The sequence below is a fragment of the Drosophila suzukii genome, chromosome 2L (genome assembly GCF_043229965.1).
Source record: "Drosophila suzukii chromosome 2L, CBGP_Dsuzu_IsoJpt1.0, whole genome shotgun sequence".
Classification (NCBI taxonomy): Eukaryota; Metazoa; Arthropoda; class Insecta; order Diptera; family Drosophilidae; genus Drosophila; species Drosophila suzukii.
In genome coordinates, this window is record NC_092080.1 from 25,162,776 (window position 1) to 25,176,618 (window position 13,843).

General features: G+C 37.6%; 1 protein-coding gene across 8 annotated transcripts in view; it reads left to right on the plus strand.

The window, feature by feature from the left end:
• Nucleotides 1-12,576, plus strand: part of raw (NDT-like domain-containg protein raw) — a 31,688-nt gene extending 19,112 nt beyond the window's left edge. For 6 of the 8 annotated variants that reach the window (XM_036815255.3, XM_017071646.4, XM_036815252.3 and 3 more), the window contains 8 exons: nt 8,428-8,534; nt 8,822-8,936; nt 9,131-9,476; nt 9,543-9,757; nt 10,160-10,318; nt 10,386-10,771; nt 10,838-11,745; nt 11,858-12,576. In XM_036815255.3, coding sequence (XP_036671150.2) covers nt 8,428-8,534; nt 8,822-8,936; nt 9,131-9,476; nt 9,543-9,757; nt 10,160-10,318; nt 10,386-10,771; nt 10,838-11,745; nt 11,858-12,013 — 2,392 coding nt within the window. In that variant the 3' untranslated portion in view covers nt 12,014-12,576. Of the gene's footprint in view, nt 1-7,421; nt 7,448-7,530; nt 7,690-8,427; nt 8,535-8,821; nt 8,937-9,130; nt 9,477-9,542; nt 9,758-10,159; nt 10,319-10,385; nt 10,772-10,837; nt 11,746-11,857 lie in introns of those variants that run through there. The other 2 variants (XM_065864960.2, XM_017071645.4) reach the window with 2 other exon arrangements.
• The last annotated feature ends 1,267 nt before the right edge of the window (nt 12,577-13,843 follow it).

Below are 13,843 nucleotides of genomic sequence, written 5' to 3' on the forward strand. Positions count from 1 at the left end.
ATTTGAAATATTAATATTGAGTCATTATTCTTTTTTATTCTTAGTAAGTAATTGTGAGCCCACTAAAGAAACGAGTGGTTGCTTTGATTTCCCAGGCGTACATGTTCTTTTTCGGGAGCATGATCGAATCGTGTTCGTTTTCCAACTTTTTTCGCTTTCCGTACTCACAGATCGACTGTTCTAAACGACTCCCCTTTGTCCAGCCATCAGAAGTTGCTGTTTGATTAGATTAGATGGCAGCTTGATAGTGAAAATCACATTGTACACTCCAGAAAACCCAAAAGATTGGCAATCAGACAGTTAGTTTACCCAATACAGGCCAATCCATTTTTTGTCTGGCCCCCAATTATTTGGACGGAATTCCTGGGCGAACACCGAGAAGTGTTTACGAAGGTAAACAAATTACTCGTTAGTGATATCATGGCGCTCTACAAATAGGGTATACAATCGAATAAATAATAAATAAATGCAAACATGGGGAGAGTACGAAAGAAATATATAAATACGAAATACGAATGGTAAAGTGTGAAGCTTTAAAAATAAACGTTGATGTCACAAGCCGAGCAGACGAGCACAATAAAAAACAGGAGAAGCCGCTGGCGAATCGCAGAATAAAGCGAAACTAAAAGGTTATAGGACAACGACTCTGTAATCAAGATATGAGCCGTACAACTAAACAACTAAACCGATTCTCAGACAAACGATGACGCTACATCTTCTTCTGCAGACGATGGTCTAACTGCTTTGTGAAAGCTTTGCCCCATTGTTGATGTGAAAATTCTGGCCATGATTGCCCAGTGTCTATAAATAGGCGCTGGTCGAAAGCCGACGTCGGCAGAAGCCACGCTTTATAATTAAATAGACCACAGATTAATCAGACTTTTTAACATTTTCTAAACTATTCTAGGGTAGTCTATAAGTAATAATAAAAGTAGATGATGTACTTAACGAGCTTATCATTGAACAAAGTGAAATTTAAGAGTGATTTCTTAAAATAAATTTAACTTCAGTCATTAATTTACAGAAAGATCACCATCACTAGAAGATAAAATATAGGACCAGAACCCATTTTTTTTCTTATTTTTTAATGTAAGTCTTGATATTTCACCGGGTAACCTCAAGGTTCCTTTTCACATTGTTGATAAACTGAATGAGGTTACTATACTTCAAAGACTTTGTATCCTTGAATTTAAAGTTACAATTGTTCTGCTTTTACTCACAGTAAAAGGATTCCTTTAGCTGAGTAGTAGACTTTATAGATATCTGTAGAAGAAAAGCAAGTATTTGAAACATAGTGAACTTTTGATTATGAACCGACAATATTGTTAAAAACAAGAGAGAACGGTATATAGTGCCTTGACTAATAGATTCTCCTTACTCAGCTAAAGAGAGTGTGTTAGAGATGGAGATTTGCACTACGGGTATCGGGTATACAAAATACAGCTCCTTGCTCAGCCATCTCAAAAAAGATGTTCCTAAAGCTAACATTCATTTCGGCTTGAACCCCAAACCATTATATCCTGTTTAAAAACCCACCACTTTTCGAAATTCTTATCTTGTGGCCCTTATCTACCCAACCAATTTGCACTGACTAGTCAAACACAATTAATTGTCCAAATACCGAAATATCGGCATAATTTTTTGAGCGAACCCCTCACAAGCATACGACGAAATTCCATATACAATTAGTATTCCACTTTTCTTGACCCATTAAATGGCATTAGCCGTCTGATTTATTGACATGAGTTCTCTTGGTGATATTGCGATATCATTAGAGATAAATGTATGTGGGCACGGATTTAGATAAACACCGGAACAACTGCAGAAAGTTCAAAGAGCTCTCTGATGACGCCAGGCAGTTTCATTGATAAAGAAGGTACCAGATAACAGAACAGATAACGCTTATTAAGTAGATGAGATATGTATTGCCCAGATTGCTTTGGACTTGGATTGGCCGGCCCACTAAAAACAGCTGTTTGCTCTCTCTTTGCCATGTCTCTTTTTTTTAGTGGTGCTCTTTGTTTGTTTTACTCTGGTGAGTAAGCGTCATTTTTATTATTAGTTATGACCTCATCATCGATTATTGCCGGGCGAGTTGTGCCAGTGTTGGTGGTGCCTGTGTGTTTGTATTGAAACGAGTCGTCGCTGAGCAAGCTGCACCTAACCCCCGCCCACCCCCTCTACCAGCAACGCCCCGCTTTTTCTCTTTCCATCCCGCTCTACCTGTTACCAAGAGAGAGACTGTGTGCTAGTGTGTGTTCGTGTGCTTGTTAGGGCGCCACGAGTCTTGTGCAAACATACACTTGAAAAAAAGGAAGTACTTCGGCCTCCATTAAAATACAATTTACTTTGGACTATCATTAATTTTAGTTTCCAAATTAAGACAAAAACGTGTGTCTGTCGGCTTGCCTTAATTTTTGTGTTTCATTATTTTTGTGTCGTATTATATTGAGCTAAAAATCATTTGTACAGATTATTGCCTACGAGAACAATCTTCAAAGTGTATTTAATTAGTAGATCGTATATATGTTAAGGGCGCGATCGTCACCATTTTTCTACGTCGTTAGGAGGTGTTTTTAATTTAAGGGAGAAAAAATTCTAAAATTTGTTATATGTGCATTTATCATTAATTTTTTTATAAATTGCAAAAAGTGAACCTTATTCATTTTACAACAATTAAATGTTAAATGTTCGATAATCATTGCAAATTCATTTTTTTAAGACTTCACTTTTATTTTAGCTTTTGACTAATATTAAATTTAATTAAAGCTGACGAATGTTGTTCCATTCATACAACGTATTTAAAAACTCCCAAATTACCAGTTCAGCTTAACGAGCACTACATTTTAGTCACGCTAGAACCAAATACAGGAGTAATAAAATGGTTAGCTGAAAGTATTGTTGAGTAATCTTTACGTATTACATTTTATTTGAGTGTAGTGTGCAACACACCTCTCTTTGAGACTTGTCTCCATCTTTGCTTAGATATCTGCTGATTAATCCGCGAGTGCTTGACATGTGTTCTATAAACTTGTCCGCAAATATTTTTCGCTTGATTTACAAGCTGTAAAAGGCAAATATATGTTTAGTAACTCATAGTTGCTGTTGCTTTTTGCCATTTCTGAGAGATCATGCCAACTCTTCCTCCCTAAGATTACAAACTGCCAAATGCAATAACATGTTTATTATTGTTTTTACTGCGACTAGCAACACTTAATCTTCCTTTCTCGCTCACGGAGTTCAATGTACATTTTGTCACTTTGTTCAATTGTGTTCGGAAATTGTTTATTACTCATTTATAAAGCACTCGGCGAGGAGCGTGGGTCAATGAAATCATTTCCACAAATGCATTTCTTGATGAGTGTCTGTAAGATCGAACATTGACCGCTACGTCATTCAGCTTGGCCCCAGGCCAAAATTATTGCATGCGATCTGTTTGGAAAAGTCCGTTCACTTGCGGAAATGCTGATTTGTTTAATACATTGATCCATAGATAAGTCTGTGCGGTTTGTCCATTGGCAAAGGCAGCGCAAATTGCTGACAAGCTGACTTAAAAAGTGGGATTTCAAAACACTCGTACACTTGTAATTAATAATTTATACTCTTTTCGGAATAATCCTAGATTTTTTGGTAAACAAAATTTAAAAAGGTTAACAGATGTTTGTTTTTTTTTTCTTTTAATTTTATGTTATATTAATAAAATATGTATTTAAATTCGAACTGTCAATTTTCTTCAGTACTATAATACATTTTATAATAATTAAAGATTGTCCATCTTTGAAAATTGCTTGGCTTTACAGGGGAAATTTTTAAAAATATGTACTTCCGTTAATAAAAATATACATAGTTTATAATAATTATCGTTTATAACCTGCAGTATATTTTCGAAAAAGATATACATACATATTTATTTGATTTTAACATTCATTCATTTAAATCACTGGCCTGACTCGCGAGTCTTAAGAGTTCCTCTGCCGACGCTCTGCTTACACCGACTCTGTAAACCAGTGTTCGGCAGCGGCCTATCTTGTGAGCATAGGGAAGTGTTCTGCCCATCCTCTGCTCGCTCACGTATAACGTACATGTTCGTGTGACTTCGGCATGGGTCTTCGGGTCATTTTTTCTCAACTTCGGCGCGCTTTTTTGTTGCTGTGGCAGAGGATCTCAGTGCAAAGCAGAGAAACGTCTCGCTACAGCACGCCGCGCGCAAACTTCGTGTTTGTTACACTCACACTAATGCAAGGCAAACTTGTGATGATATGTGTGTGCCGACCACTGCTGTAAACGCTCGTGTGGCTTCGGCATGCGTCCTCGCATTACGCACACAACCACAAGTCTTACATTTCATTGTGTTTGTGTGGGCCCCACTGATTTAAATGATAATAGCCAAGAAGATAAGTGCTGTAATCAATGATTAATTGGTCTATCGGATGAATCACTGCCGTGGAAATGTCCAGTACTCCGTTTTTATCTCCAATATGGTGGCCTAATGGCTTATACTAAGTGAAAACAATCCGGGATTTCATTATAAGCAATTTGCTCTGGCTATCGAGAGATAGGCTAGTTATAGATTGCATTGTCTTGATTCAAGTAGAGTGTTATAATGTTATCTTCACCACGTAGGGCCTATAGTAAAGGTGAGATAGAGAGCTACAGAGCGAGGGGACCTTGATTTCTTAACTTGGCCTTATCTGCTTAGCTTTTAATGGGTCACGGCGAATTTCCGGTAGCCTGGTGGCTCTCTCATAATCATTCCGACATTTTTGCGTTCCTTCTTTTTAGCCTGTTTTCTCTTGGCTTAAAATTTATTGTTTATTTCTTATTCAACATGGTTGGTCAGCATAAAAATGAGAGCGCCGAACTTGTTTACCACTAAATTTCGTCGTGGTTTTAGGAGCTCATCACGTCGGGTTCTAAGAATCCATCTGGTTCCAAAATTTCATCATAAGGTTGTGAATCACCCGAAAACAACTTCGACCCACCTGACCCTTTCTAAAACTTGGAAAGAATCCCAGAATTTTTACTATGCACCTTTTGTATTTCGTCATTAAGTTCATATAGTTAGATCTGAAGAATCTCAATTTTCTGGGCTCACTTATTGTTTTTCAAGAATAATACAATGGCTACCAAATTATGGTTTGATTTTTTTCCACGGCTCATGTTTTTATTTACGGTATATGGAATAAGAACACTTTAAAAGGTATATTTATTTAGTCAGTGTACATTTAGTTTATCGTCACATAATTTGATATCAAAACTCGTGACGACATTTTACCTTGTTAAAGTGTGTTTTTTTTTGTTTTTATAGAGATAGAAGTATAAGAATGTTTAAAGTTATTAGAGGACTAGGTAGGACTAGAATCAAAACCCTTTCTCGTTCTTAAGTAAAACTAAAATTAGGTCTCTAATTTAGTAGGCTTAAAAGCTACATTTAGTTTATCAGGCCAATTTAGAAATAATGAAACAGTTTCTCGCTTCTAAGTATAACTAAAAGTAGGTCTCCAATTTTATAGCCTTAAAACCTACAACCTACAGGCCAGTGGTAACTTCACTTATCTACTATTTTTTATTGAATATTAAAACACTTTCTAAAATGTATTTTAAGGGCTTAAGAACTGGCAAAAAGAAGCTTCCTGATTTTCTTAAGTGCTAAGTGGATGCCTTGGGAACATCAGGAAATATAACAAATAAATATGTAAAACTGGTCCCATAGATGTTTGCAAGTTATGACCAAAACTGTCAGTTTTATTGTTGTTGCACTTCCTCGTGTGCAATAAATGCATCCCCTCTTCCCGGAAATATTTCAACAGCCAAACTTGATCATCGACTGGCGGCCGTTCCTCTTCCTCTTAATGGGTCGGAAATCTCTGGTTCTCTCGTGTTTGTGGTAAACAAAGCATAAATTCTGCGGCTGCTGCGTCTGTTTGCCATAAAAATTCCAAAAACCAGAAAAAACTTAGCAAATATGGCTCAACTTCACCCATTCAGCGGGGCAGAGGCAAGTAGAGGCAGAAGCTGGCCAAAAATAGAAGGCCAGACCAGATCAAAATAAAACGAAAAGAGAGGCCAGGCCAAATTTAGTGAATGATGTGAGGATGTGGGCGTGCCTAGTCGGTTGATGCAGTCATGTAATTGGCATCTAGACAAGTTTGACCGCCGCCTGCACTTGGTCTTGTGTTGTCTCTTAGCCAACCAGTCTGCGCTGCCAGATATTGGGACCATTTTGAGATTTTTCGGAACAAAAAGCATAGTTAAAAAAATATAAAGCCTACTGCTTAGAACCGATCTTCAAATACAGGGACAGTAATAGCGGTACATTTATACACAAAATTTGTAATTTTTAACTTTCTAGTTTTTATTTTTTTCTTTTTAATCTTTTAGTAATCTCCCCTAATTTCTGACCGAGTTAATACTACTTAATGCTATAAACGTATATGTCTATATAAGAAATAAGTCTTTGTTTCCCATTTATTTATTCAATTTTTTTTTTGAACTGCTTTATTTAATTCACTCTTGTGCACTGTTAAAAATGAACACATTTATATGGCTGTGACAGCTTAATGTTTTATTATAATAAAAAAAATTAATTATAGCTTTAAAGAGCTTTGATAGCAGCACAGTATACTGATAGCTGCCTTACCTTTTCCTTACCTTCTAAAATACTTTTTCTCTGACATAATCGTCTGGTATTGGGGTTTGCTCAACATGTGTCACTTTGTTGTTAGAGTTTCTTTACCCCTTTGTTGCATAGCTTTTGTTTTGTTTCAGTGGGTAGCGGCCCAAACAGGTAACAGACTTGTTTGTTGAGCTATAAAACTAAAAATGTTGCTCCTCATTCATGGTTTTTCATCCGCAGTAAGCGTTTTGCCTATTAGCTTGCCATATCTTTTCCAGATATATGTAAGGTAAAAGAACTGAACTTACAGTGTTGTCGATCCACTGACTCTTGTTTTGCTTCACTAAAATTAAAGTAAATTATAAACAAAAAAATTGAAAAAATAATCAACTTCGACATATTTTTATGGATTAAAGAATAGCTTTTTAATTGGTTTTCCGACTTCTATTTGTCACTTGACTTGACGTCATTTCCCAGAATACTGCCTATTTTCTCTCTCTATTATTGATAAGCCAGCCAGCAATCAAATGAAATAATTCTCAGCTCTTCACCAAATGTACTATGGAAAAAATTCTTGAGATCAGTCCTGATTCTCAATCGCATCTGTTAAAAGCGTAGAAGAAACGTATTTAACGCTACGCATTATATTACAAATATTTTTTTTGTTGTGTACTGTCCAAATTGTCAACAACGCAAAAGATATATTAAGAAATATAAGGGATATATTGCGAATGAATTATATTTGCGCTTTCCATTTCAAGCTCGAACCAAGTGAAATAAATAAGACAGAGGAAAAAAATAAATACAGTTTCGAAATAAAATGGAAATCAAGTAACTGCGCCGCAAAATTGTGCTCATATTTATTATCCATTTAGCTACTTGCCATCCCGTTCCAATCTGTTTTTCTCCCATTGCGGCAGGCATACGCTTCGTATACGCGACATTTACATTTCCATTGCACGAATGATGCAATTTTCAATGATTTGGCTGCTTCTGCTGACGATTATGACGGGGGTTTCTTGCCGAAAGCCGGAAGACACAGAAGGAGCCGGCGAAGCTACCTCTGAAATCTCGTAATACTATCATATTTTAATATTTTTTTAGACTTGTTTGCGATTCGCTTTTCCATTTTCGCGCTTACATGAATCAAAGTTGTTGCTTCAAAACATGTGTTGGCCCCGAGAAACGTGACTGGCGTACGATTCTGATTTATTGTGATTTACACAATATATATGTATACTACATACAGCTCGGAATTTGTTCAGTTGTTGCGTCCTTGGGCGGGTTCATTGCTGTAATCCCTCTATATAAGGAGCCAAGTTGTTGAAGTGATTTCCCGGCATGATGTATTTGGGCATTTTCTGGGGTATTGAATTGAAGGCAACAGTTCCTTGCCGGGTTGAAAAATAAATTAAACAAATTAATGATCAGTTTTGTTAAGCTCTGTTTTTAGCATTTACAAAGATCAAAATCCGCTAATTATTTCATTAATACATATAATATTATGTATACTGAAAATTGAATACAAAACCATTAACTCAAGTAATTTTGTACTTTAAAAAATTCTGATTCACCCATCTTTCTTTGTTGCAACTTACTCTTACTTAATCATTTTGAACAACATAACATAACTTAATAAAAGTTGTATGCTTAGCAAACTTTTGTCGGAAGCTAATAAATCGATAAATTGTGTAATGAACCCATAAATCGTTCATCAAACGATTACCTCAGGGCAGTTTATTTTTAAATCTTGAACAAAGATACAATTTAATGGCTCCCCACTGATCTTTTCCCTCTTTTGACTCTTACAGAGAAGTTCTGAATGCATGGCGAGCAAAGGCCAGATGCAATGTGGTGCCCGACGAGCGGACGCAGGAACTCTTCCACGAGCTAAGCTTCCATCCTAGCCAAAAGCAGAGTAAGTTCTCCATAACTAACACCTTAACGGTCTTTTTTACTTTTTTATGAATTGATTTTGTAACTTTTTTATTTTCCAAAGATTGGCCTTTTAATTAAATAGTAATTGTCTCTATATATTCGACTTTTCGACTTTCATTCACCTCTCAAATTGTGAGGAGTGTTCAAAAATGAAATACAAATATTGTCTCCTATAACATATTTTTTTTTACAAACCATGTCTAAGATGCGTAATGTATTAAAACATAATGTCTAAACATAATAATCTATTTTTTTATATTGTTACAGTTGGTGAAATGCTGCAGACTGCCAAGAAAGTGGCCCGAAAGGGAGGAAGTGGTCAGGCGAATGGCTTGACCTTTGGTCAATTTTGTGTTCTAGCCGCGGATCTGAAACGCTTCAGGTAAGCTTAAAGAAAAAAGTGTACTTTGCCTATTTAACTCGATTCTTTCTCAAAGAAAATTGTACCTTTTATCCATTTATTTAGAATTCAAATAAAATTTAAAGTAATTTACATACATTTACATTTTCTATTTATAAATTTGAAATCATAATAATTTTCTTTAATAATCTTCCTTATTTATTTCTTATCCTCAGAGCTTCAACAATTTCGAATCAGTCGTCGTACTGCGACTATCAGACTCTGTCCTCGGGATTACTGCTCCCGGAACAGGACAATCCTGCCAGCACTTCTAAGCCACACCTGCAGTCCTCAGCTGCCACCACCACGTCACCTGCCTACAGCACCAAAAAGCCGGATAGCCATGGGACGGAACTGAGGAGCACCAAGTCGTTTAGCAGTGTGGATGATACCAAAAAGAAGAAGAGCGCCAGCAATGAGCCCGTTGAGGTGTTCCTGGGCGGATCCTGTAATCCAACCACCTGGCGAGCCGACGTTGCCATTCCAGCCCTCAAGGAACTGGGAATTTCATTCTACAATCCAGTGAGTATGCCCTAGAACATACGATTTGGGAGTACCCAGCTCATCTGCGATTTCCCTGACCAACAGCAAGTATCCGATTGGACGCCCGATCTCATCGAGCTCGAGCACCGAGCTAAGGAAAAGGCCCGTGTATTATTCTTCGTTATGGATTCGGAAACACGCGCATCTGCTGGTGCCATCGAGGCGGCACACATAGCGGGTCAAAACTGCAAGCAGCTGGTGTTGGTTTTGCATCCGTATAAACCAAATCAGAAGATCCTTAATGAGCCTATTTCACAGCAGTAAGTTCTAATTTATAAAAGGCAATCAGTTTTGCATTTCCTCAAAAAAAAAATGGGGAAAGCTTTCAAATCATTTTAGATTTATATCTGCTTAAGTCAGGCACAATTGTTTTTTTCAATTTACAACTGTACTGAATATTCAGAAACAGAAGTGTTTCTGCAAACTCTTACTATCAAAAGACAACTTGAAAGCAATTTTTGGTTCCTTCGAAATTGTTCCGTAATTGAATCAACTATTAACAATTAGGTCGGGTACCTTTGCTGCTCTCCTTGCTTGCTGGAAAGTTGGTGACGTAAATGACCCACTAATTTTTATTTTTTTATGTAACTAACTACCAATAATAAATATTTATATGTATATTATCTTAAATTAAAATCTAATTATCGCCGTTTCATCTTTAGAGAATACATCGATTTGAATCGCAACCAGTTGATACTTAAGGAGTTGGTCTCCCGTCGCGGTCTGCCCGTATTGGATAACATACCTTTGGGTCTGCAGCGCACCAAGGACATCCTGTCTGGCATCAGGGATCCACCGTCCAAAATATCTTCTATTTTAGAGTAAGTAAGCCATATTTAAACGCCAATCGAATAATTAAGCAACTTTACTTTGGTTTTACCGTTTTAGTACTGTTCGCGGCGCCTTTGATCGCGTAAACCCGCAAGGCGATCTGCTCACTGTAGAACAGTGCAAACGTGCTCTCTTATTCCTAGGCTATGCTCAGAGTTTAGTTAATTTAGACAATCTAACTAAGATCATAATCAACCAACGCGAATCACTGAAATTGCTCCAGGCGCACAGCACAAAAGCGGTGGTGTGTGGTTTGGACGAGGATGTCGATGCTGGCAATTGCAGCCAGTCCATCCTGCCTAGCCAGGAGCTCATTGATTTCGATCTGTTCTGTGTGATCTCGGCGTATCTGTCCGTCCTACAGCAGGAGATTCACGAAAGCGGTTGCATTTCCCCTATCAAGGGCACCAATGTGCCGCCACCGCAGGTTTACTTCACCAATGGTAAGTAGTTGCGGAATCCTACTTTAAGAATTAATTAATTGGCTTTGTTTACCTTTCCTTAACCAGCTCCCGATGTGGACATTTACTACTCGGCCAGCAAGAATATTTCGCGGACGTCGAGCAACGCAAGTGTTCCGTCCAACAGCAGCAGTGGAATCGGCCATGACTTGGAGCGACCGAGTCTCTTTGAGCTACTCAGTCGCAGTAGGGACAGTGGAACTTCCTCACCCCAGCCCACAGCATCGATCAGTTTTAGTAAAAGCCCCCGGCCACAGATCCTGCTAAATGTGGAGTCCATCGAGACAACCGAGATAATCACCACCAAAACTATAGAGACCAAGACGAATCCGTTGACTACATCAGTTGTTGTGCCTGCCGAAGAGGAGGAGAGTGATTCCAATGACTCGGTCTTCTCCAGTAACAGTTCAATAGCTAGTGCCGGCGATGCCCTCTGTTGTGGTGGTGGTTTGGATATCCGGGATGTCTATTTGGGCGGAAGTTGTGTCCTCCGCACCAAGTGGCGTCAAGAGCTGGCTGTCCCCTATCTACAGTCCAAGAGTGTTAGTTTCCACACCCCAGCGCTGCATGAGAGTATCCAGCAGATGATTCAAAACCAGGATCAGACTGGTGCTTCTCAGCAGCAAACAGCGCCACCGCAAGAGCAACAGCAGCAGCAGAGATCCTTTGTGCGCACTCGCAGAAAGTGCAAGGGAAATCAGCTGCAGCTGGAGGAGCAGGAGGAGCTGACGGTGGCCGAGGAGTCGCTCAGCTGGTCTTTGCCGCCGGTCGCAGTCCGCCAGAGCCTGTACAACCCATCGCTGCTCGACTCCAGCCGAGTCCTGCTCTTCGTGATCAGCAACGAGACCCGTTCCCTGGCACCCATGACCCTGGCCGCCCACTGCATCGGTCTCATGTACAACGTTGTTCTGGCGGTTCAGATGCTGCCCGAGGACTGTGTCCTAGGTGGTGAGAAGGTAAGTTATGGCTAAACAATTCTTTTAAAATGTATGACATATTCAGTCGCGGACTTTTCAAACAAAACATGTTTTCAGTCAGATGTATCTAACTAGCTATTTCCCCTTTCAGCTGACTGTGGCGGCCATCAAGGACTACAATCGCGGACGGTCGTACCTAATCGACCTGGCCAAAAGGCAAGGCGTGCCCGTTTTCACCGACATTCGGGCTGCCCTCGAGTGCACCGTGGCCAAGGTGAAGGCGTACAACAACCGCGACCGCTGCTAAAACGTACCTGTATTCAAGTTCCAGCTCGTGACAATTTAAGCTTATGTTTAAGTCTAAGGCCTAGTGCAATTACGTTCTACTTATTACACCCTCACTAACCAAAATGGTGTCTAATCGTATTCGGAGAACACTCTTCTACCTAGTTAAAGCTATACGTAATATTATATACAATAAAACATAAAACTAGTGTAAAACCACTAAAATGTCGTCGCCCAGAGAGCGCATTTCATAACCTTACGGAGAAAGTCATGCATTCAGCTCCCCTCTCTCTATATTCGCAGTAAGCTGTTTGCTTTATGCTAATTTATTATTTATTTAACACCATACACGTGATGCACGAACTAATTTAAATGTAAGTATTCGAACATGTACAATTCTTAGTGCATATATGTACAATGCAAAAATTAACTAAAATAAATATATTTTATGAACATAGTGAGAAACAGATATAAAATAATTAATTACTATATAAAAACCCCAATTATGTTTATGTATATTCATAGTGACCCACTGTACCAGTTAGCTGGCAAAAAATATCTCAATAAAACCATTTTTCTAACATATATGTGCTGTTACCAATGTATGGTTTATCATTTTCAGAATTGTCAATACTTTTTTGAGTATAATCATTGTCAACCTGCAATAAGATTATTTATTTATTAGCATATATCTTAAATTAATAATATTTGAGCTCTTTAATTTAAAAATTTTGTTAAAACTAAAAACATTCAAAATCCTTCGTATCAGCAGTAGTGTTACGTAGCGTACGTGTAACGAATTAAAAAAAATTGGTTCAAAACTTGTTGAGCTATCGGGTGTGCCGGTCTTCGAAACGTGGTTTTGTCAGACTAAACAAATAACAACAAAAGTAACTTGCTAATCCTACGCAGAGAAAAAAATAGAACAGTACCCGTTTGAGATTGTCTCCTCAATTTTTACATATCACTTTTTTTTATTTAAAAGTGATTCGAATTCATATCGAGATGATACAAAATCATAACAATTACAAATCTTATCATATTGATATGAATTCGTATCAATTTGATATGTTTCTCATATCAAATGTAACATTGCAAAGTCTTTGAAAAAAAGTATGACGTGCCTTCGTTTTTTTTGTAATTTCTGGTATTTAGTATGTAAACAGTAGTAACATTCGACGAAAAGTTTAATTCTCATTTATTAGCTTCTTGGACACCGAAACGTGGTTTTCCTATCCTATTTACAGGGGTGGTCAAAAGTATTTTCACAAAACAAAAGTTAGATATACTCGTAATTTGAACTTACTTCTTGTTAAATTGGTAACAATGGAAAGGTAATTTAAATGTCGTTTGAATGATTCAATACTTTTCTTAACCCATTCAGTACTTATTGAAAAGGTCGAATTTGTGTGAAAATTTACTTTTTATACTTGAAAACTTAAATTTGTTTATGCAAAAAGTTTCTTCAAACAAAAATAATAGTAACTGCAAAAGAATTTTTCAAAAATCATTTTGCTTATACTTTTTATGATTTTTTGAAAATTTGATTTGATTTTTGTGAAAATACTTATACTCCCCTGTATATGTTCGAAAATATCAATTCGATATGTTCGAAAATATCAATAGGAAATGCCAACATAAGGGACCAAAATTGATACGCAAAGATACCCGTACGATGGCCAGGTTTGATATTTTTTTTTCTGTGTACATATCCTAAACTCAATCAAACGTTTTGGGAGGGTAGTCTAGCCTAATTAAATTAATTTTAAAAAATAGAGATTATTTGCAGGGTGTGCAGGGTAAGGTAATCGACAATTCTAAGCAACATTGCCAAAGAAACTAAGTCTTGAAA